The 15,646-nt window shown below is 48.3% G+C and overlaps 1 protein-coding gene across 4 annotated transcripts in view; it reads left to right on the top strand.

The window, feature by feature from the left end:
• The first annotated feature begins 3,413 nt into the window (after positions 1–3,413).
• PSMF1 (proteasome inhibitor subunit 1) overlaps positions 3,414–15,646 on the top strand; it is a 54,658-nt gene continuing 42,425 nt past the window's right edge. For 3 of the 4 annotated variants that reach the window (XR_199066.3, XR_001178544.2, XM_004746740.3), the window contains exons 1-4: positions 3,414–3,582; positions 6,354–6,497; positions 13,283–13,435; positions 15,190–15,272. Coding sequence is in view for 2 of the 4 variants with exons in the window: in XM_004746740.3 (XP_004746797.1) it covers positions 3,577–3,582; positions 6,354–6,497; positions 13,283–13,435; positions 15,190–15,272 (386 nt within the window). In the remaining 2 variants the exon portion in view is untranslated. The remainder of the gene's footprint in view (positions 3,583–6,353; positions 6,498–13,282; positions 13,436–15,189; positions 15,273–15,646) is intronic. The other variant, XM_004746739.3, reaches the window with a different exon arrangement.

Genomic DNA, 15,646 nt, shown 5'->3' with positions numbered 1-15,646 from the left:
TGCGATCCACTCCGTGGCACGAGGTCCCATCTGGACACTCAACTCCACCAGCTTGTGTCACCTACATGACAACCCTGGGAGGCCAGATGGTTAGTGACCCCATTTCACAGATAAGAACACTGATCCCAGAAGGGATGAGAAGCCCTGCGCTTGCCAGCATGAGACTCTGGACCTGAAATTTCTGGGCCAAAATGGGCCACAGAGAAAAGGGTAGAACCCCCTCCCGCGGTCTGATTCTCACCCTGTTCACTGTCTTTGAGCTATTTTGCTCCTCTTCGGTGACTAACTCATTAGCATGCAAACTCTGTCTTGACTGGTAGAATTCACTTCCCTCCCTTTTGTGGGAAAACTAGCTTTGCTTCCATTTCTTGTTCAGTTCTTTTTGTCCATACGAACTCATGCATTTTTTATTTTTTCTTTGAACCGGTTCTAACATCTGTCTGATTCCTTCACTGTTTAACAAGTAAAATTAAGTCTTTAATACGTGCTCCTTCCAGATACATACAAAAATGAGGATTTTACCTTTTTCTGAAAATGACCTCTAATAGAGCTGTAGAAATCAGTGCCAGATACTCCGGCAATAGTCCTATAGATCAACCTTCCTATGGTTCCTTGCTTCCCTCCAGTGCTTAGGTCTCAGCCCTGTCTCGGGTATTTTCTAGATGATGCTCCTATATGACACTACCCTTTGCCCTTCACTTTACAATGAAGTAATGAGGAAATTAGGGCTCAGAGAGGCAGAGCAATGGAGCCCAGGTTACACAGCTAAAGCCAACACTTTCTTCCTCTAAAGCTACGTGTGTGTGTGTGTGTGTGAGAGAGAGAGAGAGAGAGAGAGAGATTGTGTGTGTGTCCTGCCTACTTGACTACATGGTGACTCCAGCTCTAGGTGGAATCCAAAGAAATGGCCCAGTATATAATGGGGGTCTGGGTGGGGCTGGAGCTAAAAAGGGCTCCAGAGGCCTTGGCTGGTGCCTCAGTCTCAAGGGAACAAAACTGCAACCTTACAGTTGGTGTCTTTGACTCCTCCAAATCTGAAAGAAGGACCCAGGCCTATGCAGCAGCCCCCTACTGTCCCTTCTGACATCTCCCTACTAAGAAACGTGCCCAAAGTCAAACCACTTGAAAGTGATAGAGCCAGGACTTGAACCCAAGAAGTCTGGCCTTGCAAGCTACAGTCTTCAACTTCCGGAGAGAAACCCAAGTTTGTTCTTCTCAGCTGTGTGACCTTGGGCACATTATTGAACCCCTCTGAGCTCTTCAACCTCTCACCAAGTAGTTACAAAAATGGAATTGGAGAATGTGAGAAGAGTGCCAGACACATGGTAAATTCTCAATAAATAGCAGCTGCTTTCCAAGGGTTCATTAGTTCAAATAATGAGGCACCACTTAGGAGCCCCTGCCATGGGCCAGGCACCATGGGAGGCACTTTAGTGACATCATCTCCAGGAATCCTCTCTGACAACCCCACTGGAGACACAATTATAATCCCTGTTTGACAATTTGATAAGTCATCTCCCTCAAGTTGCACAGAGAGTAAGCACTGAGACTGAGATGTAAACCAGGCTGCCTGACTCCAAGATCTAGACACTTTTTCGAATCTATGCATTTGTTCTTTTATTTGTTAATTCAACAAATATTTATTGGGACCCACTATGTATGCCAGGCACTGTTCTAGGAGCTGGAGGGAGGGCAGTGAACCAAACAGATGCCATTCTTGTACTCATGAAGCTGATGCTCTAGTTAGGGGAGCAACTGGCCTCTCAATGAGGCTGATCACCCATGCCAGCTGCCACACCAGGTGGGGCAAGTCCCACACCTGATGGGACTTCGGGGCTGGAGATGGAAGGGGCTGAGGTTGTGGGGAAAGGGAGAGGATAGGGCCAAGTCTGTGAAAGGATGGATACAAAGATGTCTGCTGAAGGAAGTGGGGTATTTGAGAAGAAGAATGGCCTCAGAAAGGAGCAGAGCAGGGGCACCTGGTTGGCTCAGTCGGTTAAGTGTCTGCCTTCCGCTCAGGTCATGATCCTAGGATCCTGGGGTGGAGCCCCACATCCAGCTCCTTTCTCAGCGGGGAGCCTGCTTCTCCCTCTCCCTCTGCCATTCCCCTTGCTTGTGCTGTCTGTCAAATAAATAAAATAAAACAAAACAAAATAAAATAAAACAAAACAAAATAAAATAAATAAAATAAAATAAGGAGGAGAGCAGGCCCTTTGACTGCTGGGACTGGGGTCCCCCGAGGACGGTTTCCCCTTGGGGTCAGCAGTGCGCAGAGCTCTACAAGTAGGCATTTCCATTTGTGAAAAAATCTGTCCGCACTGCTGTCCCCAGTCTAGGGCTCCCCTGAAGAAGCCTTAGAAAGAGGAGAAGGGAAAGGAAATAGGCACCTCACAGCGCGTGGCTGCCCTCGATGGGCATTTGGGTGGGGCCGGGCGCCCTCTTGTGGCTTCTCTTGTCTCTGCATGGGCCCTCCTGGGTCGCTGTGGGTGGAGAGACTTTCCATGGTTAGACCATTTCTGGGGACAATTTCTCAGTCCCCAGCCTATACCGTTTTCCGTGTCCCCAGCCTTACCAGCCACTAGCCAAAGTCTGAAAAACTCGGTCACAGCTCTCTCACCATCTCCTGTGCAGACCTCGGACAGAGCTTGCAGGCCTGCAAGCCCCTTGGACGCTGTCATGGGGCAAAGTCACGTGGTGATGTATAGAGATACCATCTGGTTCAGATCCTGTGTCACTGAGGAGCCATGATACAACCTTCCTGTGCCTTACTCTTTTCACTTTAAAAATGAGGGTGATATTAGTTTCTACCTTAAAGAATTACGGAAATTAAGTAAGAGAATATTGACCAATTTGTCTGTGAGAGTCTCAATACCATCCCCGTCCAGCCCACCCTTTTTCAGAAGGACTTGTTGGTGGGACTCTGGGTTAGATCCAGGCAATGTGAGGCAGCAGAAGCACCTTATTGCTTCTCCAATAACAGTGGGTCCAGAGTTTCCATTCAGGTTTGGAGCCGCCTCTGCAGATCTTCCCCCTGAATGCTGCCTTAGGACACGAGGCAGCTGTGATCATTGCTGGTGTTCTCCTACAACCTTCAGACCCCCTGAAAGCTTCCTACAACTTTCAGACCCCCCTGAAATCTAGAGGCAGGTTTCCCCATTTCTACATCCCAACTCATCCAGTGGGTTCCTGTACTGAACACTACTAATCATGGAGGGCTTCCTGGAGGAGGTGAGTTTGTTAGAATGATGCTAAGCCAAAAAAGCAGAAGGCTTCCAGTGTGGAATAATTCCATCTCAGTGCCCATTTGGGCCCTGCACCTCAGCTCACCTCTTCATGGTTTCCAGGGATACAGTTTCCAGGGAGCTTAGAATCCTCACATTGCTGTCACTTGGCAACCAGGAACTGGTGGCTGCAGCCACTGCCCATGTTCCTTTCATCATCTTGGGCCCTCGCCCTCATATCTGGCATGGGCTCTGCCCTGCCCAGGTAGCGAGGGCCCAGCTGGGGAGGCATCTTCCACCTGCTTCCCTTCTAAGTCCATCACAGGCCTCACAGGGACAACTGAGACCCTTGTCAATGGTGGTAAGTGCCCAGAAAGTGCTGGATGGACCAGGGGCAGGATATACACAAACCTCTTGTCCCAGAGGATCCTCTCGTGGGCTCTCATCCATGGAGGACCCTGAGGATCAGGGGTGAATAGAACACAGTACTGGCCCAAAGGACACACAGCCCAGTGCAAGAGATAAAGCTTACCTCATTGCTGTGGCACACAGATGCTAGGAACTACTCCGTGTTGCCTGCTGGGCCACAGACTGGTGAAGGCATGGCTCACCCTTGGGAACAGGGTGGGGGGGCATGGCTGGGGAATAGCAGATGCCATGGTGTCCAATTCACTCCTTAGCAGGCATCTCTAAGCACCAAGAGCCACTTCCTCTAAACTGCGCAATTCCCTACCTGAGGGCTTTTCATGTTGGGCATGAAAGGCTTTCACGTTGGGCATCTCTTCCTCCAAGAAGCCCGCCCTGACCTCTAGCCTGAATTAGATGCCTCTTCTGGGCTTGCACAGACCTCCAAGTACCCCTATGTCATGATGGTCTTCACACTGGGTTACCTTTGTCTGTAATTCTTTTATTTCTAGACAGTGGGCTCCAGAGTGGAAGGAACTAACTACAGCTTGTTCACCTGGGCCTGGCTCACAGTAGGTACTTAGGAACAGGACCGCCCCTGGGCAGCCAGCATGGCCATCCCTGGCAACACACCCTAGAGAGGTTTAGCGGATGAATAAATGAAGGAATGAGGGAACGATGGGTCAATTTTTCAATAACTGGGGAGGGACATTTAAAGTGTCTTAGGAGTCCACCAGCATTAACACAACCGAGAGTATAGTCAGCATGCCTGCACTCTACCACAGGCACTCAGCTACAACTTCTGCAGATGGGATTCAGGAATCTGGGTGTCCTAGAAAAGTCCCAGGAATACAAAATGTGGAGTGATACGGGGCCAGGTAACAAAGTAAGTGGGGAACTGCAAAAGGGATGAGACTGGCCCCATGAAGTTGAGCCCACACCAAAAATTCATTCAGTCAGCATTCAACAAGTATACCCTGAGCCAGGAAGACCCTCAGGTGTATACCTGTGCACAAGACAGATGTGGCCGCTGCTCCCTTCTCACAGTCTAGTGAGGAGACAGTCGTTAAATAAACAAGCAAAGAGATACCTGCTAGAAGGTCAGGTTATGATTAATGCTTTGCAGGAAAGAAAGCAGTGTGAGGGAGGGATTAAAGGGTAGATGAGGTTATTTTGCCTGAGGGTCAGGGAAGGTGTCTGCTGAGGCCAGTAGGAGATGAGAGAAGGAGTCACTTAAAATTGAAGGAGCAAACCATGCGGGTGTCTGGGGAGAGAGCATTCCAGGCAGAGACAGCAGTACATTCAGAGACCTGCAGAACCAAACATGTGGAAGAGGAAACCTGGTTAGGAAGCTACTGCATTAGTCCAAGTATAAGACGCCAGAGGCTCAGACCAGGGTGGAGGCAGTGAAGGCGGTAGGAAGTGGTCAGATTCAGAATACATTTTGAGGATAAAGTTGACTGGCTTTGCTTGTAGGTCCCATGTGGGCACAAGAGGATGGTGGTCCAGGTTATTGCAGCCAAGAGTGCAGGGGATGAGGGAAAAGTTAGAGGAGATGATGTCGGAGAGGAGAGTGGGGAGAGGGCACAGACCATATGCAGGTTTCTGCAGACCACGGGGAGGACTTTACTTTCCCTGATGGGAGCCCCAGGAGGATTTTAAGCAGAGGAAGGATGTCATTTGGCTTGTGTCCTAACAGAATCTCTAGATGCAAATTGTAGAACAGACTTTTGAGAGACAGAGATGAACTGGGGTGGTTCAGAAGTTGGTGCAGTCATCCAATTGAGACATGATGGTGGCTTGCCACAGGGTGCTGACTGGGATGGGAAAACTAAATTAATTTCAGCAAAAACAAAAAATGGATTTGAAAAAATGTGTGGAAGGAATAATAGGTAGTAAAAATCACAGAGACAGGCAAATAAATGATTGAAATTTGGTAGTGGATTAGGAGCTGCACAGCAGCTTTGTCTTTTTGGAGGAAGGGGCTTCAGTTCTCTGAGCTGGTTTTGTCATCTGCAAAACGGGGATGATAATGGAACATACCTCACGGAGCTGTGGATAGGGTGGTGTAAAGGTTTGGGCACGGGATCTAGCACACAAACGTTGTCCTGGGAGCCAGACTGCTAGGTTCTGGCCACCGTCTCGGCCACTCACTGGCTGGCTGTGTCATGGCGGTCAAATTCACCCCTCTAGAAAATGGGGCTATCATTAATACCAACTTTATAGGGTCGGGTTGTGAGGATTAAATTAATGAGTTCAAGTAACGCATTTAGAATTACGTGCCAACTGCATAGTGCCAACTATTATGAATATATTTTAGCCGTATCTCATAAACTCTCTCGCCACAACATATGCCCACCCCATTGTGCGGGTGGGAAGTCTGTGGCTCAGAGCAAGGTGGCCTCTCCTGGCGACCTTATTTAACGTCCCGCTTGTGGCAGTCGCTGCAGCTACCTGGAAAAGCAGGATTCCCGCTTGGAACAGCCCCGCCCGCCCCGCCCCGCCCGCAGGTTGTCTTGCGGAACCCTTAAGTGCCCAGCTCTAGTTTCCAGCCGGCGCATTCGCGCTACTGAGCCGAATTGGAGTTACTTCCGGCGGCCGCACTCCGCCCCCGGGCGTCTCCATTTTGGCCGCCGGTGGGTCTGGCGGAGTAGCGGAGGGAGTCTTCAGCAGTCGCAGGGCCGAGTTGGCTCACCGCACTGTGTCCCTTCCTTCCTCCGCCCGCAGGAGCCTGGGGTGCCCATGGCGGGCTTGGAGGTACTGTACGCGTCGGCGGCGCCGGCCATCACCTGCGCGCAGGACGCGCTCATCTGCTTTCTGCACTGGGAGGTGGTGACGCACGGCTACTACGCCTTGGGTGTCGGCGACCAGGTACTCCAAAGAGCGGGCCCGGGGCCAGGGTGGTGGGGGCGAGGTGTCTTCTGCCCGGATCCAAGGGCCGGAGCTCTGGGCCAGAGCGCCTGCCGCTCCCCCGCCCAAGTCCCGGCGCTGGGGCTCCTGGCACCTTCGGTTTGGTGTGCGGGTCGGGGAGCTGCTCTGCTGGCCCGGCCCAGCGCCCCTCACAACGCAGCTGGGGCAACTAGATTTGGAAACTCAGAGAAGCTCGCTTCGGCACAGCGTGTCAGTCTCCCAGGCCAGGATCGTGTGGACCGACACTGAGACGGGGCTTAGCTCCCCTGAGCGCGGCTTACCTGCCGGAACTCCGCCAAGCTCCTCCCCACACGGCTGCGGGGGCGTGGGGAGGTGGTACTCACTTGGGCTTCCACCGGATCATCTGAATCCAAGCGCGCGTATACCCGCGAGCTTCGGTCTACTCCGCCCCGCGCAGGGACCCTTCCGTCACTCCTCAGCACGGGCCCAGAGAGCACACACACCTTTCACCTTGTACTGAAGGGCCCAGTGCAGCCCACTCAACCGCTGCCATCCCCAGCTCAGGTTCTGGGAAACCGCCCCCCCGCCCCGCCTCGCACCTCCCCACAAGTACATCCTTGCACCCTGGATGTGAGAACCAGGTAAGGTTTCCTCCCCAAGAGCTGACCCTACAGGGTCAGCCCCCCTCCCACTCTCCCATCCTCAGGCTCTGCCCCTCGGAGCTGGGGGGCGTGTCACACCCACAGATCTCCCAGGACTTGGCCCTGCCTACTGTGTAATTCTTTGGGGGGAAACTGTTCATCTTCCCTTTCCCTTTCCCGTGACTTTCACCCTCCACAGCATGCTGCACATTAGCTTCCTGTGAGAACTGGGCCTGGCCCCCTTTCTGCCCCTTCAGTTCTCTTCTACTTCATCAGGGAAAATACCCTCCCAGCCACACACAAGCCACATACACACGGGATTCCTAGCCTGCCCCTCGCTGTCACGTTCTTCTCACCCTCAAAACCAGTATCAGCTCTGGGGAATAGGGCATCTCATCTCACCCCTTGCATCTCTTATGGTGAGATTTTAACCTTACTCTCATTTCTAACTGCTTCAGTTCTCAAACTCCCCAGTCCTTTCTTAGTTTCTCAGATGTACACCCAGTGTCTTAAGTTTTCCTCTCCTGACACGGAGCTTTAAGGATCCCTCCTCAAACAGTTTACACATCCTGAGCCCCGAGAGCCAGGCACTTCCTTCCACTCCCTGCGGCCCCATTCCTCTGTCCTTCAGAGCAGTGAGCAAAACAACCACCCCCTCTCATACTTAACGCCCATCAACAGGAGTCACATGAGGAGGATAAGAACTGTCATGGATATTTGGCTTCCCCTCCCCCCCGGCCCGATCCCAGACCTCAAGTATCTCACAAGGACCCCAGATACACACTTAGTATCCCCCATCCCCACCCCTCTCCAGGCTTACACATCCTTGTTCCTTCTTGTAGAATCTAGGACTGGATATAAGGCTGGAAAAGAAGGGGCCTCACACACACACCTGGAAGCAGGAACCGCGTTTTCCTCCCAGATAGCTCTGTTCTTGGCCTTTCTGCCCATCCTGCTCTGCATTCCACTTACCCTGCCTTTCAGCATCTCAGGCCTTGGGACCCGGTAGAGATGGGATCTCCACTCATGAGTGTTGGGCTCCTGCTCAGTGTATAGTGTCCCCAACAGAAACTTTGTTTCCCACTTGCCTCAATTCACCTTTCCAATCCTGAATGACTCTCTCACTTGCCCCAGTCATTTCATTTCAACTTTGCCCGGGAAGTCCAGAAAGCGGACGTATAGAATGGCATGGTGTGCAGTGGGATTGGAAAGGGGAGGAAGACTTATTTGTTCTTGCCCTTGGGGTTCATCCATGGGCCCTCAGTTTCCCCCACCCTTTACACTGTCCTTCAGACCTAACAGGTCTGCCCTGCTCTCTGCCTCTCATGGACCTCACCTTGTTTACTCCCAGCTAGCTACTGCTCTGATATAGTTGGAATCTCTCCCCTCAAACAGGAACTTGTTCACGAGGGCCTGTGCGACTCCTTCTCTTCTCCCCATTTCACAGGGACATATCAGTACTGCAGACCTGCTTCCACCACCCGTCCTTCACACTCCTGTCTCTGAGTTGTTCTGACAGCTTAGGGACATCAGTTCATATAGGTCATTGCCTCCTTTGGCATCATCCCCTTGCCAGATACTCAGGGTCCCAATTTTTCAGGTGAAATGTGCAAAAAGAATACAATCTCATTTTAATACTGATTAAAAAGACATAAAAGATGCTTGACTGATTCCTAAAGGTCCATCTAATTCCACTCTGTTTATGGTGCCACTTACTGAATTCATGCCGGCCAGAAAAAAATGCAGACCCCAGATGTATGGCAGGAGGCCAGAGAGGGTGGGGAGGAGGGTTTTGAAAGGCACTGTCCACTGTCCATGCGTCCACCCCAGCGCTAAATCATGCACGCCTTCCGGGGCTGGGTTTTCGTATTGCTCCTTGGTGTGTCTTTTTGCTTCTGTGCCCTTTCCCTGAAGAGCTGCTCAGGCTTGAGTTGCACTTGTCCTCCTCTGACTTCTGCTGAGTCAGCTTCTGTGGAAATAAAAGCCTTTTAGAGAGGCATCTATTAGTTTATTTAAGAGAGGGTTTAATTTTCTGGCCTGGGACCAGCAAACTTTGCTGAGACCAAGAGTATTTACCATGCTTAGAGAATATTTATGTTGCCTCTCCATCCTCCTCCTGCGCCCCATCCTTGTAGGGGTGATAAGGAGAGAGGAAGTTCCCAGAAGTATGTGCTTCATCATATAATATATTGACTGTTAAATAGAAAGTTGAATTGGCTGTTTTTCTCTTTGATTTTATGTTGTCCCGTGCACACAGAGCAGTTGTGTATGTAAAACTTGGTTAGAAGAGCAGTGAGGCCACTGGCTTCAATAAAAATCCAGTATCTGAATTTGGATTACCTTTTTGGAGTCAGTACCACTCCTCCTAAGAGCTTTACAGAGGTGGCAAGGGGGTTAGGTGACAAGGGGTTATAGATGGCTATAGATGTAAGGTTGAGAATTTTGTTTTCTGTTGTAGGAATCTAAAGGTTATGACAAAAGAGAGGGAATGCCCAAAATGATCTTTTTGTGTTTCTTTGAGTGCTTTTTAGCCCAGAGACTCGGGGATGAACTCATGGCCACTGAAGAATGCTGTCAGCCCTAGGAGTGGGGTGGACTAAGTGGACAACTATCTTTACTCTTTTGGGGTAAAAAAGAGTAGTGGATCTGGCTGGGAAAAATCTCCAGCCATATACCAAGCAGCCAGGAGCTCTGAGTGCCAAACCCAGCTCTGCTTCTGACTTACTGTGACCTTAAGCAGTTCTCAGCTCCTCTGAGCCCTTAAATTTTTCATCTGAGAGTATTAAACCACCCAACCATATGCTTTGGCTGCTTTCCAGTTGCAGCTTTCTGGGGGGCCTGATATTTGATGTCAGGGCCCAGAACACAGTTGAAATGCCAAATTTGGCCTGATATCACCAGGACCAGTCCCTCTTAGTTCCACTGGTTTTCCCCATATCAGGGCAGCCCTTGGGCTGGGACCATCAATTCGCCTGCAGCAAGAGGTATCAGCTTCACCTGACCCCAGAGTGCTCTCTTGCCCTAGAAGCCAGAGTCTGTGAAAGAGTGAGGAGACCAAATTATCTATATTCCAAGGAAAATTCTGGTGGGTCAAATGCTATATGCAGAGGATATACATAGAAATTCAAAGGCCTCCGACAGAGAAAAGACAAGGCACATTATCAAAATCTAAACTTCCAAAGGAAACCTTGAATCCACTAAACCTGTTACAGGAAATGTACGAAGTTGGTGGTGAGGGATTGTTTCTCTTGGCAGACTAGTTTGAGTCCTTTCACTTTTGTTTTTCCTCACTCTCATTTCTTTGCTTCAGGCTTGTGAATTTCCTTGTCATTCTGCCAGCTTTTAAACCATGCCAGTTGCAACATCTTGAATTGCATTTGGGACCACTTCCCCCATTGGATTTCTGGGCACCAAGGGTGACCAAAGAGGAGAGGCCCCTCATTCTCCACTCTTGGCCTCCCATTGTCCTTGTTGTGTGTAAGGGCTGCGGTGCTGGACCTTTGTCTTTTGCTGTTGTTCCTCATCTTTTTATTTTAAAGATACTTATTTATTTATTTGTCAGAGAGCGAGCGAGAGCACACACAATCAGGCAGAGAGAGAAGAAGCAGGCGCCCCACTGAGCAAGGAGCCCCATGCAAGACTCGATCCCAGGACCTTGGGATCATGACCTGAGCCGAAGGCGGTGGCTTAACTGACTGAGCCACCTGGGTGTCCTGGTTCTTCATCTTTAGTCCAGTTCCTCCCAGCATAGTCTCCTGAGTATGAAGCTTCCCAGTCCATTTTGCTTTGTGTTCAGCCATATAAGTAGATATCCATGAAAAAAATATACGGATTATTTTCATGTGTTTTAAAAATTTTTTACATAAATGGTACCAGGCTGTAAATTACATTTTTTCTTAACTTCTAAGAAAAATTTAAGTTCTATACGTGTGTGTGTGTGTGTGTGTGTATACGTATATATATACGCATATAAATGCAAATATATATACACAGAAACACACACACACACACATTTTTTTTTTTAAGTAGGCTCCTAGCCCAGTTTGGATCCCAGTGTGAGGCTTGTACTCATGACCCTGAGATCAAGAGATCAAGACCTGAGCCGAAATCAGGAGTCAGGCTCCCAATAGACTGTGCCATCCAGGTGCCCCTTAAGTTACAGTTTTTAAGTTGCATTTTAAGTTATATTTTTTACCCTATCTGTGATGCTACACTTTGATCTAATTTGTTCCTTCTCACTTCTATATAGTATTCCAGCATGAGCATATTTTTTCATTTCACCTCCACTTTGGTATTCATGGCAAGATTGTGATGTCTCCTGTGTCTTTGTGCACAGGGTCTCCTCCAGGAATGGAAGTTTGGGGTCCCTGGGTGTCTGCTTACCTGAGTGTACCATATGCTGCCAGACTCCTTTCCAGAGGGTTTGCAGCAGTGTAAGTGGCCACCTGCAGTGTCTGAGCGTCCCCATTGTCCCCACACCCATATGAAAGAGGAATAGAGAAATGGATGATACCAGTGAGATGGGTGTGACGTGGAACCTTGTGGTTTCAGCCTGCACTTGTCTGAGTGCTGGTGAAGTTGAACAGCCCTCTGTATACCATTATCTACTCGCTCTTTTGCTCGTTCATATCTTTTGCTAGTTTTTCAAATGGGTTCCCAATTTTTATTGTTCATTTTCCAGGCATTCCCTTAATGTGCTAGTTATCCATTCTTTTTCATCTGTGGCCATGGCAGACATCTCGTCCTGGCCTGCAGCTGCATGTTAATGTTGCAGTGTCTGTTGTTAAACAGAAGCTTTCAGTTTGGGGAACAGTCTCCAAGACAGTATTATTTTTCTCTCATGGATCTTAAGAGATCCTTCCCCACCTGGAAATTACTCTGTTACCTTTTCCTATAGAAGTAATTTAAAGATGATTTTGCAAACTTTATAGTGTGTAAAAGGGAAGTCCTAGGATGGTTTAAAAGGAAAAATAAGACCTCACAACTCAACAGGGATGCATTTTTACACCCACCAGGTGAGCACAAATTTTAAAGTTGGGCAGTGACAATGTTGCTGGCCACACGGAACTATGAGGAGACCCCTACCACGTTGGTGGAAGTGTAAATCAGTACCTCTTCCGAAGACGGTTTGATTTTATCTTACAGATTGAAAGTTCTTTCCCCACACATACTCTGCAGAAGTTTATCCACCTGTGTACCAGCAGGTGTGTACACAAGTGTTCCTAGCAGCAGCATTTGTCATAGCGAACCTCTACACCATTCACATAGGCTTCAACAAGTGAGTGTGTACCTGGCAGCTTGTACAGCACCACATCGCGTAGCTGTGAGCTGTGCTGCCGCGGGGCGCTAGGTAGTGGACCGTGTGTGGTTAAATGTGTCAACACAGCGAAACTTCACAATCTCGAATGAAAAAGGAAGCGATAAAGGTGATCCCGTTTCTATAAATTCAAACAGACCTGAAGCAATACATCTTTTAGGGTTGTGTATGTAGTAATACAGCTATAAGGAAAAGTAAAGACGTTTTAAAAAATAACAGAGTGGCGATTATCTGTGAGAGGAGTAAGAGATTCATTAGGAGTTACCCTACTTAAGGCGTTGGCAGTGGTGGTGGTCTGTTTCTGAAGCAGGAGGCACAGAGGTGTGCAGTGATGTTTTCTCTTGTACATGTGCTCCATTTGTGTGTGTGTGTGTGTGTGTGAAAACTCAGTCATTTGTGGGAACCCACTGCAGTAGTCTGGAGGGGAGCACACTAGGATCTTTTATTTTTTGTCAACGCTTCAGTGCTTCTCTCGCTGATGGTCCTGAACTTAGTTCAGGTCCTGAACTTAGAAAAACAGTCTTGGAATTTCACAGCAACCCTTCAGGCGATTGGCTTTATTCTTGGCAGGGGGGTGGAGAGGAGATTCTTACCAAACCAAGGCTGCAGATTCTGGACAGGTTCCCTCACTGGGTCATGAAGGCAGTCAGCTACAACAGAAGGACCACTGGAGCAGGAGTCCCAGACCTACCTTGGACATTTTATTTCTCTTGACCTCCATATCCTCATTTGTGAAATGAGTAAATGGGATTAGGTTGTCTTCAAGGTCCTTCATACCTCTGTGTTCTGAGGTTGTGATCTTCCTCTCAACCTCGGTGTCTTCTCAGCCAGGTCCCAATGATAAGAAGTCAGAACTGCTGCCGGCCGAATGGAATAGCAGTAAAGACCTGTATGTCCTCCGGTATGAGTCTAAGGATGGGTCCAGACAGCTCCTTGTGAAGGCTGTCACTGTGGAGAACAGCATGATCATCAATGTGCTGGTGAGTCTCAGGGACATGTTGGCACCTGCTGGTGGGAGCGGACGTTGGGATCCCCTTTCTGCAGCCCATTTAACAGTACAGATCAAGAGCCTTAAATGTTCGTGAGGACTTTACCCAGTGACCCTACTTCTGGAACTAAGACAGGAATCCTCCATATAGAAAAGCTTCGTGCTCAAAGATGTTCAGCTTCTGGTATTACCAAGGGGGGTACTTCATCACAGGGGAATGATTATGTAAATGATTATGCAAATCATCCTTTCAATGACAACAGGGAAGGAAAAAAGTTTACTGTAGGCCCTAGCGGGGACTACTTTTAGTTTTTTAGATAAACCTAGCCCTCTGCTATCCTAGTGCCCTTACATGTCTTATTTCCAGGGATGGAAAACTCTCCCCACCACTGTGGGCTGCCTCACACACACCCTCCTCCCTTCAGCTCCTGTGGATCCCTTCTCATTTTTCACTTCCTCAAAACGTGTAGTTCTGCCTACCTAGTCTTCACCTGCCAGAAAAATCTAAATTATGCCTCTCTACTTCATCATTTTATTTCCTTGCTGGTCCTGACCACAGTTTGTAATTATGTACTTAGTTGTCCTTTGATTTGATGTTTATCTTCTGCTGCTGGACTCTAAGCCCCCCAAGGGCAGTGACTCTCCTGTTAAGTTAGTCTTTGTTGTCTCTGTGTGTTCATCAGAAAGTAGCATGCAGTCTGTATTGCACTGTACCTGGCTTTTTCACTCAGTATATTTTGGGAGTCTTTACATGGGAATGCATGTAGATATACCTTATTCATTTTAACTAGTATGTAGTATTTTATAGTACCATAATTTATCCCTTTCCGGTTTTTTTCCCCCTTATTTAAATTCAGTTTAGTTAACATATGCTGTATTATTAACATATGCTGTATTATTATTTCAGGGGTATAATTCAGTGATTTATCAGTTGTGTATAACACCCAGTGCTCATTACATCACATGCCCTCCTTAATATCTGTCTCCCAGTTACCCCATCCCCCCACTGACTTCCCCTCCAGCAACCCTCAGTTTGTTCCCTGGAATTAAGAGTTCTTATGGTTTGCCTCTCTCTGTTTTTAGCTTATTTTTTTTTCCCTTCCCCTATGTTCATCTTACCCTTTCTGTTTTGACAAAGACTTAGATCGTGTATCAGACAGAGTTCTTAGTTATAAATAACAAAATTCCCTCAAGTTACTCAAACAGATTTGGTTTATTAAAAGAACTGGGATAGCCACTGAATTGTTGGGAGGGCTGGAGAAACAGGTTCAAGGCTGGGCTTTCAAGTCAGTGCTCAGATGCACACCATGAAAACCACTGCTGCTGCCACTGCCCCAGACATGAGGTGCTGGCTTGGGTTATGGGCCCTGGAGCCCCTTCCCATGAGCTGCTGCTGCCTTTGCTACCAACCTTGTGAGCAAGACATCTACCTTTGTTGGGCCTGCTTTTCCATGTTGCCCACCTCCAAGTCAAAGATGTGCATCCATTTGACACACCAGTGACATGCCTGTGCCCAGGCTGCAAAAGAGCCTGTCAGGTAGGTTTACTGGGCCCAGCCTCAGAAAGGCAGTCTTTCTAAATCTAAATCAGAGCAGACCCCAAGCACCGGAAGAGTATTCCACATATTACAGACATTCCTGGTATGTTTCTTTGTGTATGTATATTTCTTTAACCTGAATATTTAACTATTCTCCCATTAGCCCAGAAATATCCCCAGTCTCTCGTTTTCTGTTTTCATTTTTCTAGGAAAGTGGGTCACAGCAGGTATCAGATTTGACCCTGAATTTGGATGATTATATCGATTCAGAACACCTGGCTGACTTCCACAGGTACTTCTAAGTGATGGCTTTTCCTTGGGAAAACGAAGAGAGAAACAATGGAATGGGGTGGAGAAGTCCAGAGAGTCAAGAAAGGTTAATAAAATGATCTATGTCTTCTGGGCACAGATACTTCCAGTACTAGGTCATGAAGGCAGTCAGCTACAAGGCAGGAAGCAGCAGAGCAGGAGTCTGGAGACTAGGTCTCAGACCTCTAACTTGGACATTTTATTTCTCTTGACCTCCGTGTCCTCATCTGTGAAATGAGAAAATGGGATTAGATTATCTACAAGGTCTAAATTCTCTTTTCTATTTTTAATTTAAGAGAAGATTCACGTGGGAAATGCTACGTGAAGTACAATGATAGAAGCGAGGATCCACATGTG

The sequence above is a fragment of the Mustela putorius genome, unplaced genomic scaffold (assembly GCF_011764305.1).
Source record: "Mustela putorius furo isolate JIRA1106 unplaced genomic scaffold, ASM1176430v1.1 tig00000743_pilon_pilon_pilon, whole genome shotgun sequence".
Classification (NCBI taxonomy): domain Eukaryota; kingdom Metazoa; phylum Chordata; class Mammalia; order Carnivora; family Mustelidae; genus Mustela; species Mustela putorius.
This window is presented reverse-complemented; position numbering and strand designations above follow the sequence as displayed.